Source organism: Castor canadensis, chromosome 5, assembly GCF_047511655.1.
Source record: "Castor canadensis chromosome 5, mCasCan1.hap1v2, whole genome shotgun sequence".
Classification (NCBI taxonomy): domain Eukaryota; kingdom Metazoa; phylum Chordata; class Mammalia; order Rodentia; family Castoridae; genus Castor; species Castor canadensis.
In genome coordinates this window covers 85,937,440-85,963,055 of record NC_133390.1, presented here as the reverse complement: position 1 = coordinate 85,963,055, position 25,616 = coordinate 85,937,440, and the positions used below count along the sequence as shown (strand labels likewise).

At 39.9% G+C, this 25,616-nt stretch overlaps 1 protein-coding gene across 2 annotated transcripts in view; it reads right to left on the bottom strand.

Annotated features, from left to right (window-relative positions):
• Positions 1–20,680, bottom strand: part of Parl (presenilin associated rhomboid like) — a 37,823-nt gene extending 17,143 nt beyond the window's left edge. The window contains exons 1-4 of one of the 2 annotated variants that reach the window (XM_020175832.2): positions 20,506–20,680; positions 12,918–13,113; positions 12,333–12,473; positions 8,882–8,930 (exon numbers count right to left, since the gene is read on the bottom strand). In XM_020175832.2, coding sequence (XP_020031421.1) covers positions 8,882–8,930; positions 12,333–12,473; positions 12,918–13,113; positions 20,506–20,630 — 511 coding nt within the window. In that variant the 5' untranslated portion in view covers positions 20,631–20,680. Of the gene's footprint in view, positions 1–8,825; positions 8,931–12,332; positions 12,474–12,917; positions 13,114–20,505 lie in introns of those variants that run through there. The other variant, XM_074073644.1, reaches the window with a different exon arrangement.
• Positions 20,681–25,616: the final 4,936 nt, after the last annotated feature.

Below are 25,616 nucleotides of genomic sequence, written 5' to 3'. Positions count from 1 at the left end.
GTTACCTGCTTCCTCCTAGTTTGGTTGTTGTTGGTTTTTTGTTTTGTTTTGTTTTTTGGTAGGACTGGAGCTTGAACTCAGGGATCACACTTCCTTCCTCCTGACTCAGTAACTTCTTGGACAAGCTTGGCACTAACTAATTAGGGAGGGTTGCTGTCCTAGTGTCTCCTAAACCAAGGATAATACTCTGGATTATGTCACTGAAAATACAAAGTAAGGATCTCTGGAAATTCTCTTCTACATAAAAGCAATGAAAAATTGTGGCAAAAACTGACAGGCTCAATCTTTTCAGAACGCTGGAAAACTGCAGAAAAACTAGGAAGCATTTAATTAAGAAAAGTGACTAAATCACATTATAGCTAGCTTTGTAGCATTTTAACCTGCCCTAGTCCCAGAACAAAATGTCTTCACTGGTATTTTAGTTTCCTAGGGCTGCTGTAACAAATTACCACAACTTGGTGATTTAAAACAACAGAAATTTATTCTCTTACAGTTTTGGAAGCTGGAAGTTTGAAATCAAGGTATCAAAGTGTTAGCAGAGTCATTCTTCCTTCAGAACATCCCAAGGAAGAATCTTTTCCTTCTTTCTGGCTAGTGGTGCTTGGCTTGTAGCTGTATCACTCCAATCTCTACTTCTATCTCCTCACACAGTCCTTTCTGTGTCACTGTACTCTTTTTGGGGGGTGGGACTTGGGATTAAACTTAGGGCTTCATGCTTACAAAGCAGGTACTCTACTGCTTGAGCCACACCTCCTGCCAATTCTGCAACGATTATTTTGAAGATGGGGTCTCATGACCTATTTGCCCAGGCTGGACTTGAATCGCAATCCTCTCAATTTCAGCCTTCCAAGTAGCCAGGATTAGAGGCGTGAGCCAAGCTCCTCTCCTCTTTTTATGAAAACATAAATCATTGGTTTTAGGACCCTACATATATTATAATGTAGTATGACCTCACTGTAACTAATTAATTAAAGGCCCTATTTCAATTAAGATAACCTTCTATGGTTCTGGAAGGATGTAAATTTTGGGGGAACACTAGTCATTACAACTACAAAAGAGAATTAGCATAATTTGTCTCAAAATCTCCTTAAGAAAACAGAAAGAGGAAGGAACATCTTCCAATGTACTCTATGCAGTCAGCATTACACCTTGATATCAAGACAACACAAACATCACAAGAAAACTATCAACACTGCTTTATGAACATAGATACCAAAATCCTAAAGAAAACATTAGCAAAACAAAACCATCAGCATATAAAAAAGACCAAACAGAATTTATCACAGGAATGGAAGGTTGGTTCAACATATGAAAATCAATGCAGTACTTCATTTTAATAAAGTTGAAGGACTGACTTGTGTTTCAAAACTTACAACATAAACTAGTGTGGTACTGGCGTAAGGACAGACAGACATTTAAAACAATGAAAGAGAATTGAGAGTCCAGAAATACAATCAATCATTGTATTAGTGGTCTTTCACTAATGTTCCAAGACAATTGAATGGGGAAAGAATAGTTTTCCAATAACAAACGGTGTTAGGACAAGTAGATATTCACAAGAATGAGTCTGAACCTCTACCTCATACCAAACACAAATGTAACTTAAACTGAATCAAAGGCCTAAATTTAAGAGTGAAAACTGTAAAGCTCTTAGAAGAAAACATAGGCATAAATCTTTCTGACCTTGAATTAGGCCAGTTTCCTTGAACCTGGAACCAATCCTTCATGGATATTAAGGAATGATTAAACTGATGCATACTGCAACATGGATATCCCATATCCTAAGTGAAAGCAGTAGACACAAAAGTTTACATATATTATGTGATTCTATTTATGTGAAATAAAAAAGGCAAATCCACAGAGAAAGAAAGTAGCTTAGTTGTTACCTAGGACTACTAAGAGGAATGGGAAGTAACAGAAAATGGGCATGAGGTTTCTTTTAGGGATAATGAAAATAGTTTGGGATTAGACAAGTGCATGACTTTGTTGAGTATTAAAAACCACTGCATTATATACTTTTGGGGGTACTAGGGTTTGAATGTGGGCCTCGTGCTCACTAGGCAGCTGTTCTACTACATGAGCCAGGTCTGCAGCCTGAATTGTATACTTCTAAATGGTGAATTACAGAGATGTGAATTATATCTCATTTTTTAAGAAGTGATACTTGGTTCAGTGATATCTAGCCTATCTTCTTCAAGCCCATGGATGGCAATACAACCTCTTTTTCACTATCCCACTTGGAATTCAATAGTTAAGGATAGGATCCCCTCTGTTTTAGGGTGAGCCATTTCCCCCTCCCAGCTTCTCTATCTAAAAGGGCTGAATATTGGCCTAGACCTGGCCAATCCAGACAGTGACAAGTGCTAACAGCCAAAGAACTGAACCCGAGCTGTCCCTACCTAAGGTTCGGGGGAACCAGGGAAGTTTAAGAATGAATCTATTGGCCTTACTTAGTGGCTACAAGCTCTCTTTCTAGGTAGCATCACATAGTTAGTTAAGGTGTGGGTGCACAGCTACATGCAATCAGGAGGAAACTCAGAAAGACTATCCACTTCCATTCTCTCACTGGGATGGAGACAAAGTTCAAAACATACATGGGAAAACAGAAACTAACATGGGACAAATTCACAATAAGGACGGTGAAAGCCCTTAAAATATTGCTAACCACAAAAAGGGGTTATTATGTCTTTGCACTCTCCCTGAAGGTAAGACAATCTAACCTCCCAGTCAGGTACTAATGGCTTACATCAGTAATCCCAGCTATTTGAGAGGCTGAGATTGAGAGGACTGAGGTTCAAGGCCAGCCTGGGCAAACAGTTTGCTAGACCCTATCTCCAAAATAACCAGAGGAAAATGGGACTGGAAGCATGGCTCAAGTAATAGAGCACTTGTTTTGCCAAGTGCTGAGTTTCAAGCTCAAACACCAGTCCCGCCAAAAAAAAAAAAAAAAAGAAAGAAAAAAAAAATCCAACCACCTTTGTAAGCAACTTTTAGACATTAATCTGACCTACTTACAATCTATACATTGTTGGAGGACATAAAAATTGGTCTACGACATCTTTTAAGATAACAGTAACAAAATCTTAAACGTACACACTGAGTACTTTGACCCAGCAATTCTATTTTTAGTAATTTATCCTAAAAGTACACTTGCACAAGAATGCAAAGATCTCTAAAGGATATTTATTGCATAAAAACAGCATGGTACTGGCACAAAAACAGACATGAAGACCAGTGGAACAGAATAGAGGATCCAGATATGAAGCCACACAACTATAACCAACTTATCTTTGACAAAGGCGCTAAAAATATATGATGGAGAAAAGACAGCCTCTTCAACAAAAACTGCTGGGAAAACTGGTTAGCAGTCTGCAAAAAACTGAAACTAGATCCATGTTTATCACCCTATACCAATATTAACTCAAAATGGATCAAGGACCTTAATATCAGACCCCAAACTCTAAAGTTGGTACAGGAAAAAGTAGGAAATACTTTGGAACTAATAGGTATAGGCAAGGACTTTCTCAATGGAACCCCAGCAGCTCAGCAACTAAGAGAGAGCATAGATAAATGGTACTTCATAAAACTAAAAAGCTTCTGCTCAACAACAGAAATGGTCTCTAAACTGAAGAGACCACCCAGAGTGGGAGAAAATATTTGCGAGCTACACATCAGACAATATATAGGGAACTCAAAAAATTAAACTTTCCCAAAATGAATGAACCAATAAAGAAATGGGCAAGTGAACTAAATAGAACTTTCTCAAAAGAAGAAATTCAAATGGCCAAAAAACACATGAAAAAATGCTCACCATCTCTAGCCATAAAGGAAATGCAAATTAAAACCACACTAAGATTCCACCTCACCCCTGTTAGAATAGCCATCATTAGCAACACCACTAACAGGTGTTGGCGAGGATGGGGGGCGGGGCGGGGAAGGAACCCTTTTACACTGCTGGTGGGAATGCAAACTAGTACAACCACTCTGGAAAAAAATTTGGAGGCTTCTTAAAAATCTAAACATAGATCTACCATATGATCCAGCAATACCACTCTTGGGGATATACCCAAAAGACTGTGACACAGGTTACTACAGAGGCACTTGCATACTCATGTTTATTGCAGCACTATTCACAATAGCCAAGTTATGGAAACAGCCAAGATGCCCCACTACTTAATCCAAGATGGATTAAGAAAATGTGGTATTTACATACAATGGAATTTTATGCAGCCATGAAGAAGAATGAAATCTTACCATTCACAAGTAAATGGATGGAACTGGAGAACATCATTCTGAGTGAGGTTAGCCAGGCCCAGAAGACCAAAAATCGTATGTTCTCCCTCATATGTGGACATTAGATCAAGGGTAAACACAACAAGGGGACTGGACTTTGAGCACATGAGAAAGCGAGAGCACACTGGGGAGATATGAGGATAGGTAAGACACCCAAAAAACAAGATAGCATTTGTTGCCCTCAATGCAGAGAAACTAATGCAGAAACTTTAAAGCGACAGAGGCCAATAGGAGAAGGGGACCAGGAACTAGAGAAAAGGTTAGTTTGAGAAGAATTAATTTAGAATGTAACACATATGTACAGGAAAGCAATGCGAGTAAACTCCCTGTATAGCTATTCTTATCTCAACTAGCAAAACCCCTTGGTCCTTCCTATTATTGTTTATATTCTCTCTTCAGCAAAATTAGAGATAAGGACAAAATAGTTTCTGCCTGGTAGCAAGGGGGTAGGGGCGGAGAGGGAGGGGGTGGAGGGAAAGGGAGGAGGCGGGGGGAAAAGGGGAGAAATGACCCAAACATTGTATGCCCATACGATTAAAAGAAATAAAAAAAAATTTTTATGCAAAAAAAAAAAAAAAGATATTTATTGCAGTGTTAGTTACAGAAGCAAGATTAAAGATAACCTAAATATCCATTAATAGGAGACTTATTAAATAATATTCATTCACATGGAATACTACAATACTATTAAAAAAGACTAAGGCTGTGGCACTGGTAATTTCCAAGTGGTTATATGGATGCGCTCAGTTGTGAAAATAGGTTGAGTTGTAGATGACATGTGCTCATTCCTTTATGTGTATTATACTTCAGTAAAATATTAAAAAAAAGAATGCAACAAACTTATTTACATTGATATGGAATATACTTTAAAATATTAAGTAAAAAAAAAATCAAGGTACCAAAGAGTACCGTTATGTTACAATTTGTGTATAAAGTTTGAAACAGACAGATAAATAGATAAAAGAAATGCCTATATGCTTTGGGAGAATATAAAAGTAGCTGAAAAGGTATCAGTTCATTATATGCAGAACTGGAAGCTCATGGAGAGAGAGATTGTATCTTTTACCACTATTATCTGTTTCCATGCATATTTACTCATTTTACAATGTCAAAATCTAACCTAGGAAGTCAAAACAGGATGATCCATTTCTCTTTTAGGTGCCAGCCTCCTGGCTTGGGACAATTTGCTGTGACTTGAGCCATGATAAGCACACAGATTACTTGGGATGGGAAGAGGCAGTGTACTAGTGGTAGTTTGCTACACAGAAAGGGAAGGGATATAATTAACAGACTATCTCAACTATAAAATGTGTTTGATTCCCATCTAGCCCTTTCTACCTGTGTGATCCCAGACTGCTACTAACCTACGTCTCAGTTACTTCACCTAAAAAATGAGTATACCACTAACAGAACTCTTAAGATTAATAATACTAGCACTTGTACAAGTGCACATGAAGCACCTAGCATAGTCCTTGAAGCCTACTTGGTACTCAAGTATTTATATTTGCTCTTCTTTCCCCCAAAATAACTTATCTGAAGAGTTAGGGAGCCAGGAGTTACAGAAAAGCAGTAGGGAATGAGATTTTCAGTCTGGGAGTGCAAAACCTTGGAAAGGTATATGGAGAGAGAAAATTGAAACTAATAAAACAAGCTTGATGGAAATGAGGACAGTGAAGCAAAAACAGGTTTCAGAGGTTGGGCAGAAGGTTTGGGACACAGCAGCACCTCAACCTGGGAGCTGACAAAAGACATGGGCCAGCAGAGAAACCGGCAGTTTTCTTTTTATTTATTTATTTTTGGCATACTGGGGTATGAACTCAGGGCCTCACACTTGTTAGTCAGGCACTCAACTACTTGAGCCACTCCACAGCCCTATTTTGGGTTGGGTATTTTTAAGACAGGGTCTCATGAACTATTTGCCCAGGGTTGGCTTCAAACCTCGATCCTCCTGATCTCTGCTTCTTGGGTAGCTAGGATTATAGGCATGAGACACTGGTGCCTGGCCTGGCAGTTTTCTTGAGATCTCTCTTCCTCTCTTCCCACCCTCTACCTCCTCCCTGTACTCTCCTTGATCAAAAACAATACTTTAAATGGTTCATTCCTCTTACCTGTCTAGGTATGAATACTATAAAGCAAAGCACATAGTAAAACTCTTAGTCTCACACAGCTTTGAAACGCTCTAGGTCAGAACTTGTCAAGTTCTTTAAAAATACAGAGGAGGAAGTGGAAAAGAAGGGAAATGCTATTAATTTTACTTATTTTCACAAAGCAAATCCACTGTGGGGAGCGGAGTATGAGAAACCAATGAGAACTTGACATAAGCACAGATGTGTCAAATCGGCAGGCTGAGTTTGGCATGACCCAGCCACAGAAGGGGATGAAGGCAAAACACAGCACAGCTGCTTTTCCTAAGTCATTCAGAGAAGTAGAATGCAGGTTTCTTGTTACAATGTCACACCCCTCCCTGAAAACTGCTGCTCCACCTCCTTGTTTACCAGTGGATATAAAAGATTTGCTGAAGGAGGACATGAAGGATCGATTGGGAAATGGATTGATGTATTGATTGGCTGCCTGCTTGTGAGAATGCTGCTGCTGCTGCTGCTGCTGGCTGTTTGTGTGTCTGTGAGTCTAAGGACCAAGACTTTAGGACAGAACATGGGACAGGGCAAGTCTGAGGGCCAAGACTTTAAGAGAGATTAAGGAAAACAAGGGACAGTGAGAATCTAAGGAAAGAGACTTTAAAGAATAGAAAAGAAGACAAGACTTTAGAAGGTTTTAAAGAATAGAAAATTAGAACGACTTTAGAAATAAGGTTTTAAAGAAAAGAATAAAGAAGCAAAGTAAAAGAAGTGTTAATAGGGAAAAGAAGTAATGAGGCTGTTGTGCGTCTCCATCCAAGCGCCCAATACAGGAACCTGACCCCAACTTTCTGCATGTTTGTCTTCTATCCTTTGTCCTTCTGCATCTCCACTCACCCCCAGTTAGGTTAGGAGACAGAAGCTCATGAGATTAATCTCGGGGAAACAGATGTGCTTCTACTTTTTGTTGTTTTTTGAGATATGGCTTATTACATAGCCTAGAAAGGCCTTGAAACTCATGACCCTCCTGCCTCAAACTCCCAAGTGAACAGATGTGCCCATGTATGTTTGTGTGAGTGTGCACACACACTGCACATGCAAGGTATTTTTGAGATAGGGTCTTGCTTTTTGCCCTCACTGGCCTCAAACCTTGTTCTTCTTGATCTCTACCTCCTGAGTAACTAGGACTACAGGTGCCCAGCAACAGATGTGCTTGTATAGAGCTACCTTTGAGGTAATTACATTCATTAACACCACACTGCCTAATCAATTCTACAGTATTAGGTATGGCAACATATTTTGAAAAATCTCAATTCATTGGTTCAAGATCCCATTCTCATTCACTCAACAGATTTTAACCAAGTTACTCTACTGTGTGCAAGGTATGTGCTAGGTGCTATAACAAAATGGAAAATCTCACCACTGTCAAGATGTTCATATTACCATCAAGGCAGGTGGTATAAATGACAAAAACTGCCGTGAGTTCAGAAAAGAGTTTCCTGAAGGAAGCAACATCAACCATAGCTTGAAAATCAAACCAGCTTTCAATAAGGTGAGAAAAATTAAGCCTTCCAGACAAAGGAAACAGACTGAAGGAAGATAAACATCCTTTCTCTACTTTGGTAGGTATAGGAAAGGAAATTAAGAGTACCAATAATTTTAAATTGATACTCTTAAGAGTACCAACCTTGTTTTAGAAAAAGCAGTATTTTTTGGTTTTGCTCTAGAAATTTTTTTTGCTTCAGAAATAATTTTTCCTATTTGTATAAATGTTAAAGAACTTAGAAGTCCACTTTCCCAAGTTTCTCAAGTAACAAAGTCCATTAAATATTACACTAATGTTACCTTCAAGACCCAGATTTGTCTTTCCATAAAAACTTACAAAGAACAAAATAATCATAGTGACATGCATTGCATGCTTACATTTAAAGAGGGTCTTATAAATAGCATGGTAGATAGAAAATTGGCTTATAATGATATAGACCTGGGTTCCTAGTACTTACTAGCAGTTGGACCTTCAAAATATTCTTTGTCTGAAAGTCAGTTTCCTTACTGATAAAAAGGAAGTAATTACCCTGCAAGGAAGCCTGCAAGGTAGGGAGAGAATGTATACAAAGTACCCTGTGTACAAAAGGTATTTTTTTCAATGTCTTCTTCAGTTTAAAAAGGGACATAGTAATTACTCATGAGCTATTTCACAGATTCTACACATCACTTGGTCAGTATCATACTAGATCAAAATTAGAAAATAAGTGACCCACAACATTATGAAAACTTTTATGCCATGCTACTTGTAACCCAGGCTAGCCCCAAACTCTCCATCCTCCTGCCTCAGTCTCCCAAGTGCTAAGATAACACCACTTTTTATATTATTACATTAGCCTTTAGGTACAGAAACTCTCTGTCTTGACTGGTGACCATGGTATGAAAGCCATTGCCTGTGACATACTGTACCTTTTGGTTTGATTTCTCTTCCCTTGAATGGCTAAAACGTGTAAGCTAACACAAACCTGTCACAGTCCGCTGGCCATCACTTAGGTTATTCCACCACTTGTTAATCTAAAACAGAAGGAAAATTGCTGATCACCATATATGAAATACTTTCAAGCTAGGAAAATGAAAAATAATAAAGGTAGTAGAGTGTTTGATAGTCAGATTACATTCTCTGATATAGAACTAGTGATTAGACATTTTATTTCTAAACTTCAATTTTCTGATACATAAAATGGGACAACAGTAGATGCTTAGCCCTGCTGTCTTGAGGAATATCAATAATGTGAAGCAGGTACCAAGTGATTATTCACCAGGGTCCAATCTAGCACCTAGTACATACCTAGTACCTAGGTACTAGGCATGGCAGTACATGCCTACTGTCCCAGCTATTCAGGAGGTTGAGGCAGTATTGCTGGAATCCAAGGGTTCTATGCCAGCCAGGTCAACACAGCAAGACCATTTCAAAAACTAAAAGTTCTGAGAATATTTTGTACTAAAATTGCTACTTTTTTTAAGATATAATAATGGTACTGAGGTTCAGAAAAAGAGATAAGGAGAATCCTAACTTTTCAAGGGCACACATTGAAGTTGTTGTGTCCTCTTCTTTCATACATTGAAATTTTTATGGATGAAATGTGCTAACAGCTTGCTTTACAACAATATAGTGAGAAGAAGCGAGGGGAATGAAAGAGAAATGGATGAAAAACAAAGGTGGCCACGTGTTGATAACCACTGAAGTTGGACAATATTATTTGTTCTACTTCTGAACCTAAAATTTTCCACAATTAAAAATTTTTTTTTATTTATTATTCATATGTGCATACAAGGCTTGGGTCATTTAATTGGGTCACAATTAAAAATTTTAAAGAAAAAACATTCTATGAATGAAATCAAACCAGATTTTATGAAATTTACAGTAAAAAAATTACAGATCAGTGTACATATGACTTCATTTCTATAATTATAATTTGTATATGAGTTCCCAGACCTTATTCACTACATAATGGGGTTTCAAGGATGGGGTTCCAAGGACTTTAAAATTCTCTGTGTCTCTTTGAGGCCAAGATCTTGCTTTGTTGCCCAGAATGGTGTGGAACTCCTGGGCTCAAGCAGTCCTTCCACCTCAGCCTCCAGGTAGCAGGGACTACAAGCACATGCCACCACACTCAAGACATTCATTTTCTATATTTTATTTATAATTGTTTCTTTGTTTTTTGGGGGGTAGGACAGTATTGTGGTTTGAATTCAGGGCTTCACATTTGCTAGGCGGGCACTCTACCATTTGAGCCACTCTGTCAGCCCCATGTTTCAATTTTTAATGGGCACAGATTTTTATATCCTATAACCTATGATTTATTATTTTTTAAAATCTATCTTTGGACTTAGATTATGTATATTGCTTACATCATTTTTTATAGTTCTGAAGAACCATTCAGGCATATTTGGGTATTGAAACTTCACAGCACAGAGATGTGCTACAAAACTGTAACTTCCTAAGGGATCAATATGAAATGGGTCAGGTGGACTGAATAAAAATCTGCTTGTTATCATTTTCACCTGCAAGTATTATAAATCGTTCTTCTGGCACAAAGCCTCTCTACAACAGACAGTGCTCATGCTTCTTGAATGTGTCGTTGGGGAAACAAGGAGGAATGAATCTTTCTGTCTATATTTAGGAAGCTCAAACTGTCATTAGTAAAAAGAAAACCCATGGCTTCCTTCTCAGGCTTTCACTGGCCAGGATTGGACTGTTCCTTAGGAAAGGGAAAAGTAAAAGGGCAATGTGTAATAAAAAGCAAAGGTGCTTGAAAAACAAATGGACCCTGAACCACATATTAACCTATGCCCTCAGTACTCATTAAGTATTGGCAAATAAAATTAAAAGATTTATGTGGTTTATTTAGAAGGAATCTTTTTTTAAAAAATCAGTTAAGAGGAAAGAGAGCCATCAGTTTGCAAATAAAGTAAATGGAAGCTCTACAATCTCTGTATTTGCACTTCTTTCTTATATTGTATCCCCAAGCACAGTCAGAAGCAGGCAACAGTGTGGAATTATGAGTGGTACATAAACATCGTGTCAGTGACAGGCTATTATTATTATTTGTGTGTGTGTGTGTATGTGTGTGTGTTGTACTGGGGTTTAAACTCAGGGCATAACACATGCTAGACAAGCACTCTGTCACCTAAACCATACAACAGACTTTTTGGAGTTTTGGGATTTGCTTTGGTTTTGTTTGTTTTCTTTTCAGATAAGGTCTCACTAACTTTGCCTAGGCTGGTCTTGAACATGTAATCCTCCTGGGTCTGCCTCCTGAGTAGCTGGGATTACAGGCAACGTCACCACACCTGGAGATTTTTTAAAGAACTGTCAGGGGTGATTTTGGTATAAAATTCTTGGAACACTATCAAGTACAATACTCCCAATATACAACATGTTAATAAATACTTACTGTGATGAAAGGACTCTAAAAGAAGAATGTTAATTACACTTCGCATCTATGGATGAAATGCCCCCATTAAATGAAAATTCTTCCTAAATGACGAGACTTCAAAAACTGTGGTTAACCTCTTACACTGTTGGTGGGAATGTAGACTAGTACAACCACTATGGAAAAAAATTTGGAGGCTACTTAAAAAGCTGGACATCGATCTACCATTTGATCCAGCAATACCACTCTTGGGGATATACCCAAAAGACTGTTACTCCAGAGGCACCTGCACATCCATGTTTATTGCAGCACTATTCACAATAGCCAAGTTATGGAAACAGCCAAGATGCCCCACCACTGACGAATGGATTAAGAAAATGTGGTATCTATACACAATGGAATTTTATGCAGCCATGAAGAAGAACGAAATGTTATCATTCGCTGGTAAATGGATGGAATTGGAGAACATCATTCTGAGTGAGGTTAGCCTGGCCCAAAAGACCAAAAATCGTATGTTCTCCCTCATATGTGGACATTAGATCAAGGGCAAACACAACAAGGGGATTGGACTATGAGCACATGATAAAAGGATAGGTAAGACACCTAAAAAACTAGCTAGCATTTGTTGCCCTTAACGCAGAGAAACTAAAGCAGATACCTTAAAGCAACTGAGGCCAATAGGAAAAGGGGAACAGGTACTAGAGAAAAGGTTAGATCAAAAAGAATTAACCTAGAAGGTAACACCCACGCACAGGAAATCAATGTGAGTCAATGCCCTGTATAGCTATCCTTATCTCAACCAGCAAAAACCCTTGTTCCTTCCTATTATTGCTTATACTCTCTCTACAACAAAATTAGAAATAAGGGCAAAATAGTTTCTGCTGGGTATGGGGGGGGAGGGGGCGGAGTGGGTGGTAAGGGAGGGGGTGGGGGCAGGGGGAGAAATGAACCAAGCCTTGTATGCACATATGAATAATAAAAGAAAAATGAAAAAAAAAAAAAAAAACTGTGGTTAAAAGAAAACAATGTTTATCTTTACCTCCTTTCTGAGGTCTCCTTCTTTTTGTGGTCTTATGCTATCCAACCAATCAGCTTTTATGCCATCAAAATAACTCTGCACCCTGGATTTCAGTGACTCATATTGCCAAATAGCAGCTGATCCAAATGCACAGCCTGTAAACTATATAAAATTAAATATGTTACAAAGTAACTTTAATAGAGAAATAGATTTATCTATATTTTTTTCTCCAAGGACTTTCACCTGGCACAGTAAACCTACTAAGTAACAAAAACATTCTATTGTTTTCCATTTTATTAACTTTACAGTAACTTGAGGCCTGTTTCCAGCAACAAATCTCCAAATAAGATTTGAAGTAGTAACTTAGTACCACTAGAAATGCTGTACCAAATAGGAGGATCACAGATTTTTTTCTGCAAGACCTGATTCTAAAAGCAATTATTAAATTCACTCTGTAAGCAAAACTCACGAACCAGCAATCCAATTCCTGTTGATCTCCCTGCCACACACCCCTGTCCTTACTCTAAAGGAGTCTAACTAGGACAAACAGCACTTGAATACTATATTGGCAGCAAGCTAGGTAACCACTGTGATGTGAACTCTTACCCCAACAGTGAAAAAAAAAGGTTTCACCAGAGTCCTGATAGGGTAGGGAGAAGGATAAAAGACGGTTTCTTCTACAGGAGGAATCAAAGCACTCCTCTTGTATGATTCACCACTTGATCCTGTGTCTGATCTTCGAGGTTCAACCTTCCTGGGTGCTTTTCTGAATCCACATTTTTGCTGAATAAAGAAATTAAACCTATGGGGGAAAATATCAGATTAGAAATAGAGTGGCATGTTACAAACATCAACTCTACAAGCCTCTACTTGGCCTCCATCATTACCATCTGTTTATTCTCTACTGTCCAACAAGAACCAGGATTCCTAGTTCCAGCTACTCAAAGTAGCAACATTTAACCTTTCTGGAACAGATTAGACACAAACTACAACCAACTTCAGAGTACTAGCTTGGGCTACTGCTTTGTGCCAATCAATAAAATAATTTGTATCCATTCTTCACTAAGAATCTGTTATCTTGCAGAAGGCTACAGAATTCTTAAAACTATCAGTTACAATCAGCATAGAATGGCTTTGCTTGGTCAATTTTCAGAACAAACATTTATATTATTCTTGCAGTCACAACTATTTCTTTTGATAAGTACTGGTCAGTATAAAGTGATGGATTCCTCCCACCTCTTACCCTATTTCACTATTTTTGGTTACCCAGCAAATATATTTGAAAAGATTTTTTTTTACTGTTTGAGTCCTTTTAGCTTGGCCTTCTCAAAATATCTGACACTACTGATCATGCCTCCCCAGTCCTAGTTTCTGGTGAGACTGCACACTCTACTCTTCAAACTCAACTTCAACTCTCCTAATAGTTTTCTTTTCTTCAACCCCTTAATGACAGACATGCTTGTAAGGTCCAACAGTTTCTTTACTCCATTCAAAGTCAACCCATGTAAATTCCCCAGGTCAACAAAAGCAAAGACCCCTGCCCCCCTTCCTGTCTGGACTCACTGTACTTTTTTTTTCTTCTTATGGGAATGGAGTTTGAATTCAGGGCTTCGTGCTTGCAAAGTGAGCACTCTACCACTTGAGTCATGCTTCCAGTCCGTTTTGCTTTGGTTATTTTTGGAGATTTGGGGGGAAGGGGGTTCCCTCTCAAACTACTTGCCTGGACTGGCCTCAAACCACAATCCTTCCTCTCAGCCTCCCAAGTAGCCAGGATTACAGGTGTGAGCCACCAGCGCCTGGCCCCAACAGCTTATTTAACACCAACACTTTAACATGCTGCATGATCTTCTTTCCTCACAACACTTTTCCTCAAATACTTAACAATTCCTAGGCTTATGGGGTGGCTCAAGGGGTAGGGCACCCACCTAGCAAGTGTGAGACCTTGAGTTCAAACCCCAGTACCGAAATAAATAAACAAACAATTCCTCAAATGGCCTATTGCAGGGCCCAAAATCTCACCCTACTGACTACAATTATTACTATTCTTGCCTAGAAATGCCCTTTCTCTTCAGTACCAAGTCCACTACTAAGTTCTTTTCAGAAATCACTTCCAGCCTCTTCAGTATGGTACAGTATGGCTTTGTCACCCAGAATTCTGGGTGGCATCAGGCTTAAGAATTTTTCAGGAGTCCCTTGGGAAGGTTTTGCTCACCTGATAAAAATAGACACACGTCTATCAATCTGTTCCCTCTCTCTCTTCTCCTCTCTCTCTCCTCCTCTCCCTCTCTCAAGAATATAATGTCTAAAGCTATCTCTAATACCAAAACAAAAGCCAAAGGATTTAGATACTAACCTTGACATTTCTGATCTACTGAGCAAAGATGGTAGCCACTTACCCCCAATCATCTTAAGTCACTGCCATTTATTTAAACCACCATCAGTTTATTTACAGCCAAATGCATTCTTAAATGTTTCTTTCTTTCTTTTTTTTGAAGTACTGGAGATTGAACTCAGAGCTTCACACTTACTAGCAAGCACTCTACCACTTAAGCCATGCTTTAAGTCCTTTTGTTTTTAGTTTTCAGATAGGGTCTCATGCTAACTTTCCCAGACTAGCTTTGAACCATGATCCTCCTAACTCCACCTCCTCAGCAGCTGTATTGTAGGTATGTACAACCACACCCAGCCCCTAAGTGATACGATTTTTTTATTCATATGTACATACAATGTTTGGGTCATTTCTCCCCTCCTTCCCCCCAGTGATACGATTTTTAAAGTGGCAAGTGTTAGCCTTTTGCAATTGGTTTGATTTCTATTAAATAATCTAAAATAACTTAGAACTAGTTCTAGTAAATGAAAGTGGCAAGTAATCAAATCAAGTAATGCCACTTTGGGCCAAAACAAAGGTGTAACATAAAGTAATCAGAATATGTTTACTATAGTTGTAACCCAGTATTGTTGGCTTCTAGCATTTCTCTTACTACACCAAGAACTATGAAGGATTTATATCCTTCATATTTACATTCTTACAGCTTAAACTAATCAGCCTTTTTTTTCTTTGACATGGCCTCAAACTCTTGGTCCTCCTCCTCAGCCTTCTGAATGTGGGATTTCAGGTGTATGTAACCACATCCAGATAAATCAACCAATTCCAATGAAAGAGTATTTCTTTTATACCTCACCAATTATTAAAATTTCGAGGCACAGTATTTGAAAAGAAACACAAACACAGTAGGTTGGGAACCTGGACTCAAAGCAAAGTCAGATCATTTACCTAAAATATTTACCTTAAGAATCTCACTAGAAACAAGTACAGAGCTGAGGACATCAAGAGTGTTAACAAGCTGACCCCAGAGTTAAGTTTGGAACTTATCAGATGTGATGTAGAAATAATAAGTGTGAGTACATATAAAGAAAACTATAAATGGACATAAAGAATGTGTTGGATAGAATTCGACAGTGTCTTGGCTCACTGAACTATTGCTTATGCATTCAGATGGTGCAAGTACTAGAAAGCCAAAGACTATTTCTCAACCCTTCCTGGAGGTAGAGTCCAAGATGTGATCTGGGTGCTAGTCAGACATACTGGCATAATACTTGAATAAGAAACTGAGTCTAGTAAGAAGATTTCAGGCACTAATTTTACTGGCAAAAATAATGGTAGAAGCAGCATAGAATTTGCCTTGTCAGCAGATCCTGATTTGGCAGTTTTCCCAGTTCTCTCATTATTGTGTAACAAACCATTCTAAAATTTACAAGCTTAAAACCATAATTTATTATTTCTAGTGAGTCTGAGGATTAACTGTCCTCAGCTAGGTAGTTCTTCCATTGGTCTCTCTGGATTACTCATGCAGCCAGTCATCTGGAGCTGGAGAATCCTCAGTAGCCTCACTCCCTGTTTTCAGCCCTCCAGTCTTAGTGCTGGTGGTCAGGTGGTTACCTCTTCACATGGTCTCTCAGTATACAGTAGTTTTTAGCTCAACCAGTAAGCCAGACGTGGTGACACATGCCAGTCATCCCAGCTAAATGGGAGGTACAAATAGGAGGATCCTGGTCCAGGCCAGCCTGGACAAAAGGAGACTATGTTTTAAAAAAAATAAAAGGCTGGGAACATGGCTCAAATTGTAAATGGTCAAAATAGCAAGTACAAGGCCCTAATTCAACCCCAGTACCATCCAAAACAAACACACAAACAAAACAGAGTTGCTGACAGACATCTTATAACCACAGGTACATAGCACAGCATGCTGAAAGAATAAAGCCAACATTTAAGAAGAAGAGATGACGCATGGAGAAAATGGAGTTCTGGTGACAACGTGAAACACTAGCTCTTGTCTCACTAGAAGCCAGTCCTTCTGACCTCTGGATTTTCCAAATGCATAAACCAATAATTTCCCCTAATTGCTCTAGGCTGGTTAGAGTTGGGTTTTCTGTTGGCATAAGAATGTTTTTAGATGTAATAAGTATATTCATGGCATATTATATAACAAACTATATTCTTTAGCCAGCTTTTAAGTTTCTTAAAATGCAAAACAAAACAAAACACACTATCTCAAACTGCAAATGTTTGAGATCTTATTCACAGGTTTAGGTTATTTAGTGCTACTCACTCAGATAAGTGTGTAAGAAAATAGGAAACAAACAAAATGAGTGGGGATGAGGGAAAAGGTCCTTTGAAGTGTATACCAACTCATGACGGCAGGCCTACCTTTTGGCTCTACTGCTTAAGTCTTTCTTAAGCTGATAACTAGTGATTTGTGGAAGGAATCTAATGTACTCAAGTGGAAAGAGCTCATTAATACCTGAGTTACCACTAGCCACAGACTTACAGTTTTTTTTTTGTTTTGTTTTGTTTTGTTTCAGTACTGGGGCTTGAATTCAGGGCCTACACCTTTAGTCACTCCACCAGCCCTTTTCTGTGAAGCGTTTTTTCAAGATAGGGTCTCCAGAACTATTTGCCTGGGCTGGCTTTGAACCTCAATCCTCCTGATCTCTGCCTCCTCAGTAGCTAGGATTAAAGGCTCCTGGCTATGTCGTTTTTAATATGATCCCACAACTTTAAAGACAAGTTGTTTTTTCATTTAATGACAAGGCAACGCAGTCTCAAGTTTAATTGCTTTAAGAGTGTGAGGCTAAAGATAATACAATTTAAATATACTTACAGGTTCAGCACTAATGCCTGTTATTAAAATTTTGTATGAACAAAATTGAGCAGAAATGCTGCCTTGCAAGCGTGAAGTCCTGAGTTCAAACCCCAGTACCACCAAAAACAAAACAAAATTGAATAGAAATAATCTAATATTCAAGTAGAAATGTGTCTAAGCACACCCAATAGATTAAATCCATTCTACTTGAAACAAAATATATTATTTGGGAGGGGGGATTGGGAGGGGAAACCTACATAAATTCTTACATGTCAAAAAAATTTTTTCTGACAGTACTGGGGTTTGAACTAAGGGCTTCATACTTATTCAGCAAGCATTCTACCACAAACCATGTCCCCAACCTCCAAAACTGCTTTCTTGAAACACATCTTGAGTTAATGGATGGCAAGTTAAACTAGGAATTCAATATATCTGATATACTAATTTATCAAGTATCTAAAGATACTAAGATTATCTCAGCCAGGTGCTGGTGCCTCACGCTTGTAATCCTAGCTACTCCGGAGGCAGAGAGAGATCAGGAAGATTGCAGTTTGAAGCCAGTCTGGGCAAATAGCTATGCAAGACACCATCTTGGAAAAAACCTTCACAAAAAAAGGGCTGGTGGAGTGGCTCAAGGTGTAGGCCCTGAGTTCAAGCCCCAGTACTGGAAAAAAAAAAAAAAAAAAGACTGTTATCTCAATCGAAAAAAACTAAGCTCTGTGTAGGTGCTATAACCAACTATTTTCTTGCATCGGACAGTTTCACACAATTGGCAAATTATACAGATTACTACTTTGAAGCTTAAATCATGCTCCTTAGAAGTACTGCCAGAAGCTTGATAACAATAAAATTTTTTCGCTGACATGAGATTTTCATCTTCTGTAAAGGGTCAGATAGTAAGTATTTTAGTCTTTGTAGACTACTGAAATCTCTCATAATTACTGTCTTTGGTTTTACAACACTTTAAACATGTAGATCCCATCCTTGGCTAGCTAGCAGGCACCTTGGGTCTGCACAGTTTGTAGACCCTTGTATCACCACCTACAGTGCTTATAAAATGCAAATTCTTGGTCCCTCTTCAGGCCTATTACGTCACAAACACCTGAGCCCAGTATGCGGGCTCAGGTAATTCTTAACATTCTTCTGCATACTAATTTTAGAACCACAGGAAACTCAAAACAGACCTGATATACATTAAATAGAAGGTAACTCATGTTCCTAATTAACTTTCCAGAAGCAAGGTACAAGTGCTGTGTTTCAGGTTTATCTAAATTTTCATGTTATACATTTTTCCCATGTAACCACCAAAATGCCATTTTCAAGCTTTCCACATAAATGGCAAGCTTTTAAAAAATAAAGTGCTTACCAGGCGCTTGTGGCTCACACCTGTAAATCTTAGCTACTCAGGAGGCAGAGATCAGGAGGATCATGGTGTGAGGCCAACCTGGGCAAATAGTTTGAGAGACCTTCTCTCAAAAATACCCAACACAAAAAGGGGCTGGTGGAGTGGCTCAAGTGGTACAGCGCCTGCCAGCAAGTGTGAGGTCCTGAGTTCAAACTCCAGTGTGGCCAAAAAACTTTACATGGTGTTCCTTGTTCACTGTTGCTCCAAATTTTTACCAGAGGTTACTTTAATCAAGTTAGTTTCCTTGTTTCTTCCTAAAACAGTACAGCAATGGGTACTCAAATCTTAAACACTGAATACACCTGCTGATTCTCAATAAGACATTCATCTTTTCTTCTTCCTCAAACCATGCAATCTCAAACAGACTTGGAATAACTAATGGAATCAGAATCACTGAATTCATCCATCATTATCTCCAACGGACCTCTTCATTCTCCATCTCCCCAGGCATTTAAGATTGGTGCCTGAAGCCCATCTTACAGTGTATCATGGAAGATTCATATACAGTGTGGAAGACACAATGTAGACGAATGTCTCACAAATGCCCAATTCACTTGCAGTGCTTATAGGAAATACAGGTTCTTCCATTCCTCCCCTGAATCTGATTTTGCAGAACTAGGTGAGGCCTGGGAAATGACAAACTCTACAAACACTCCAGGTGATTCTCATTTTTTCATTTATTTATTTTTGCGGTACTGGGTGGGGGGGTTAAACATAGGGCTTGGCAATTGCAAAGCAGAAAAAGCGCTCTATCATTTGGATCAAGCCTTTTTTTTTTTTTTTTTTTAGGTTGGGGGGTAATACAAGGTCTGGCTGTGTGGCCTAGGCTACCCTCTAACTCATGTTCTTCGTGCCTCATCTGGGACTACAAGGCAGGTGCTGGGCTCAGGTAATTCTTAACATTAGGCAATGGTTCCACCATACTGAAACCTTAATTATTTACCACAGGCTAGCCCACGTATTAATAAATAAGGTTTATTCGTTAGCTTCATTTCTAGCTACCATCATTCAAAACAAGTCAGAAACTGGGAAAGTTAGAAAGTCTGGATGGTTTCAAAGCCAATATACAAATAGATTCTTGAACTGTTGAGAGGTTTCTCCTCTCCTAATTTAGAACTAAATTATCCTTACGTAAAGCCGGCAAATACTGATAGACCACACTCTTCACACTGCTTCTACACAGCAAGTTAGAGTGGTCTTTCCAAAGCATCTAAAGAACAAATACTTCACTGTTAAACTCAACAAAAATGTTCTCCTCGCCTCCGCCCTCTTCGCTCTCTTAATGCTATAACGTGGTAGTGGGACAGAGGCTTTATAGTTTGACTGACAGAGAATAAAATCTCAACTCTGCCATTCCGCCAGCTGTGCAACTACTTCCATGCTGTCCAGGATTACGAGGCGTGGCCGTCGGAAGTCAGCTCAGCTCCCAGCGGGAAGGGGAAGCGCCCGCGCGGGGCCGGGCCGGGCGGCGCTAGAGGGAGGACGGAAAGAACACCAAGGAAAGGCAGGAAGAGAGAAGAGGCGGCAGGTGAGAAGGGGGAAACAAGAGGCCAGCAGCGGAGCCCCAGACGGCCTCCGCCCCCCAGGGATGCGCCGCCGCAGCTCAGGGGTCCAGAGGCGAGAAGCCCGGAATGGCGGTCATTACCTGCGTCCGAGCAGCCGCGGCGGGGCCAGGGCCGCAGTGAGTTCCTCGCAACTGCGGCCGCCCACCGGCGGAGCCCACGCTTGGCCGCAGCTCCAACCTCTCTGTGCCCAGCCTCGCCACGCCATCTTCCCAACCTCTGCCCCACCATGGCCCGACCTTACCAACCCCGCCACGGAACTACTTCCGGGGCGAAGGAAGAACCATAGAGCGCGAGGAGCGGCCTACAGCGCCATCGCGCGGCCGAGCGGAGTCCAACCATCCAAAAGCACCGATCACCCAGCGGCCCTCCCGCATGTAGGCCTCTCTTCCACCATCTAAGCCCTGACCTAAAGCCACCTGGGAGATCGGTCTGGCCTCCACCCTTTTATAGATGAAAAAGATGAGGCCCGAAAGAAAAAGAGGTGGGAAGACTAACATTATTGAGTAAGGCTATGCCCCAGGCACTTTATCATTTAATCAGAAAACACCGTTTGAAGTAGATACACTCACCACTGTTTCACAGTGCCTCAGAGGCTCAGAGAGGTGACATGAATTGCCAATCCTGACAGAGCTGGTCCCTGGAGGAACCAACATTGCAAGCCAAGTTTTCTTAACTCACTATTCTATTTTCCTACATCTTACCATTTCATGTTATCCTGATTTGACATTCAAAAGAGATGTGCCTCCTATCTTTAACAAAAGTCCAAGCTTGAAATGAAAATCCAGATTGTCTGCCTCCTGTCAGTCAGCTTTACTTTCTGCTACTTCATCCTTCCCACCCTTGTTGCAGCCATGTTGAATCACTGTTTCTCAAAAGCAGTTCCCACTTCTGTGAGTTCATACACCATTGTCGCTGACTGAAACCTTTCCCTTCCCCCCATCTTGACCTAATTAACCTAACCAACTTGTCCTTCAGATCAGCCTCAAATATCTCTTCTTCCAGAGTCCTTTCCCAGATGTTCATCTGATTTCAATGTCCCTCTGTTTACTTTTACATTGCTTTATACATACTTTTACAATAACACTGTAAGGGGAAGCAATGACAGTGGTGACTCCATTTTGGATGAGAGAGGAGGTTTAGAAACAGACATGTAAAAAGGCATAGGAAACAGGCTTCTCAGAAAAATAACAAGCCTCTCACCAAAATAGCAAGATGCAGCTGCACAATGTGGGTAGTGAGCCCCAAGGCCAGGATGAGCTGACCAGACCTTCTTGGAATGTTCAATAAGGAGAGGGAAGGACAGGAGTTCAGTGAGAAGGTGACTTGGCACCAACCAATCACAAATATAGTTTCAAGATAGAATAGTTGGGCCTAAGCCAGTTTGTGCCCTATGTCATCTTTTAGACTTCAGCCATTGTTTGGCTTAGCTCTTTCACTAAGTCCCACCCAGCAGAGTGCTTTGTTATCTTTTCAATAAACTTTATGCTTGCTTTACTTTTAACTTCTGGTCCAGTGTCTTCAATCATCAACTATGCCAGGAAGGACAGGAACTCAGGATCAACAATCCAGTATCAGCCTGGTGGAGTGGCTCAAGTAGTAAGAGTGCCTGCCTAGCAAGTGTGAGGCCTTAAGTTCAAAACTCAGTGCCGACAAAAATAAAAACAAACTTTGGAAACAATCTCATACCAACACCACATTCATTCTGTAAATACATATTAAGCACCTACTGTGTGCTTAATATTATATTAATTATATTCCAGGAATATAATTTGGAAGACACTATCTCCAACATCACAGAGATCTTACAGAATTGTACAATACATTGTGAAAAGTACTATGGCAGAAAAGATAAGGCTCTGTGAAATTTAAAGGAGCTATAACAGGGTCAAGGGCTAGGGGATAACAGAGTGGAAGAGAAAGCTTCCTACTGACAGAGGTTACTAAGAAAAGAAAGGCTGAAATACTCCAACCAGAGAGAGTAGTATATGTGATGTCTCCTAGGGTATGACTTGTTTGAGAAACTAAAATAAAATCGCTGGCTATTTCATAGTTGTAAGGTCTGGCATTTGATTTTACCTTATTTATAACCTGGAAGATTTGATGGTGGCAAAGACAAAAGACTATCGGGGTCAAAGACAAAGAGACTCCTAGGTCAAAAACAGAAGACTATTATCACAGCTCAGCAAGCAAGATGAGCATCTTGTTTGTATGCCGTGCCATGGGCCGGATGGGTGTTGAACATACAAGTGGGTTTGCCTCTCAGCTGAAGAATCTTGAGCTTGGGGAAGTCCGTTTGTAGTAAGCTTTTGTAGCAAACCAGCTAACAACCTTGGAAGGTTGAGATTATGTTTCTCTCCAGAGCAAAAGACAAATTTGCTTTTAACCTTAGAAGAAAAAGATGGTATCACCAGACAAAGCACAGGCCTATCGACTAATGAAAAAGTCTGATTTTTTTGTGTTTGGCAGGGGATGGGGGCAGGTAACTGGGGTTTGAACTCAGGGCCTCATGTTTGCTAGGCAGGTGCTGTACTACTTGAGCCACTTTGCCAGTTCCAATTCTGATTCTTAAGATCTTCATTCCTCTGCAATAATTCAACCCATTGAGGATGCAAGTGTCATTTAGCCCTCTTTGCATGCTCCATGGGAATTGGAACTCAAGGAACCAGGAGAAAAATTCTAATTTGGCCGATGCTATTGTTATAATTATACAAGACCCAGGAGTCTTGTGTTTTTTACCAGCACAGCTAAAACTATGACAGGCAAATTTGTTAGGGTTAGAGTAGGGTAAAATATCAGACCTTTCACAGTTCTTTTGTTTTTTGTGGTACTGGAGCTTGAACTCAGGGCCTTCACCTTGAGCCACTCCACCAGCCATTTTTTGTGATGTGTTTTTTTGAGATAGGGTCTCACAAACTATTTGCCCGGGCTGACTTTGAACCGTGATCCTCCTGATCTCTGTCTCCTGAGTAGCTAGGATTACAGGTGTGAGCTACTGGGCATCCAGCCCTTTCACAGTTCTTAATAGGGATCTATGAATTCACAATTTCTCCTGGGGGAGGGCGTTTCTCTTGGGTGTGGCCATAGGAATGATGGCTGAAAGAAAAGGAAACTGAATTCACTAAAGATGAGGAAGCCCAGATACTGAGTCCTAAATGTTGACCAAGTCGCGTGCGTGAATTTGGAGTCAGTAGGATGAGAGCAGGACTTGGAATGAAATCCCAAGATTTCAGTGAAGGAGAAGCAGTGGTGATATTATTAACAGTACTGAAGAGGTGCTACATGTAAAATGCAGTTTCAACAGAAGAAAAATATGTGGGTCAGTGGATTGGCCCATCTCCAGGACCCAAGGCACCTGGGACGGGGACATACTGAATATTCTTTGCTTGCCCTTCCAGATCACTCTCACAGGATGCTCCAGGCCCACTGAAGTTGATTTTATGGACTACATCAATGGTCTCTCTAGCGTTATGGCTTCCAGCTGGGCTCAGCCAGTCCTAGGCAGGGACAAGAGATTGGAGCATGGGAAGAGAATGACTTTAGAGCACTTATTTCTCTCATTCTCTTCCTCCTTGAGACACACGCATTGGCTTCTGTGTTCTGTTGCTAACCTCTCTTTATTGCTTGATTTGAGTGAATGAAGATGCTGTTCTCAGTCATAATCTGAACTGATACAAGAAGAACGAGAGCCTCCATTCAGAGGCGACAGGAGAAGCAGTGTCTTCCGCAGATAGCCAGGAGTCAGCTGAGACAATGCCTGGAAGAATCTATGAGGGTGTTGACCATGGTCTGGGCAAAGGATAATTTATGGTTATTATTTGCTACTTATTGAATGCTTTATGTACAAGGCATTGTGCTAGGTATTTTGCATTCGTTATTGTGTGTGTGTGTGTGTGTGTGTGTGTGTGTGTGTATTTGTGGTATTGGAGTACCATTTACTTTATGGGAGGCAGATTTCCACAAAATTAAGGGCAGTGAAACAATCAGCAGATCACACAAAGATTTAATCATAATCCATGATAATGTGGGACTGACTGAGAGCTTCTTCCCCATCAGCTGAGCTATGGAATGTGCACATGGGAATTTAAAATTTTTGGTTTTGAAATTTCTTTTGATTTATTTTTTTGATCACTCTTGGTCAAACTACCATGTAAATAAGTCAGCTTTATGGAAACATTATATATATATTAGATATACTTAAGAGCAGATATAAATGTACAGTCATGTGCATTTTGACAGCACTTATACACAGGTACCCGTCACCATGATCAAGGTGTAGAACATTTTCACCTCCTTATGTCGCTTTACAGTCTACCCGTCTCCCAGACCTTGCGATCACTTATCTTATTTCTGTCCCTATAGTTTTGTGTTTTCAAGAATATCATAGAAACAGAATCATATAATATGCATTTGTGAGAACATACATTTCATTTCTTTTGGGTAACAATACCTAAGACTAGAATGACTGGGTTGTATGGTAATGCTTACTTTTACAAGAAGTTGCTGAACTATTTTCCATAATGGTTTACATTCCCACCAACAGTATGTAAGAGTTTCAGTTTCTGTGCATCTTTTCCGATTTTTGGACTTGTCACAGTTTTGTTTTCATAATTTTAACACATGTGGAGTGGTATCTCACTTTGATTTTAATTTGCATTTACTTAATTTAAGTAGTTCTTTTTTAATAAGCAAGACTTATGTGGAAACACAATATTTAAAAATTGGAGATTCCCGTGGGGAAAGTAGAGGGGGTCTTGGTGGAGAATTTGCCAGGAACAGTTGCATTGGTTGCTGGGATATCTTTCCCTGTTGTCTTCAGGAACCTGCACTTCTTCCTGCTGGCCAGAAGAGGGCAGGAGAAGGCAGAAAATAGGTTGCCCAATTTTTTAGCTCATCAGTCCCCAGCATCCACAGCGTTTGCATGTTTATGGTTTTGCCTGAAAGCCTTTCCCTCTGCCTTACTTAGCTGCTACCTTGCAAGACTTGATTCCCAAAATGAACCAGGATGATTGATTTAATGTCAACCCTTAATTAACCTTGTAAAATTCCTCCCTGCCAAAGCACAACTAACCAACCTAAGAGCTAAATACACACTCTCCACTGTCACCTTGGAGCTTGTGTTAGGGAAAACCAAGAGCAGCTGAGTTGGGTGAACCCTGTCTTTCATCTTCTTTAAACTTGCAGGAGCCAAGAA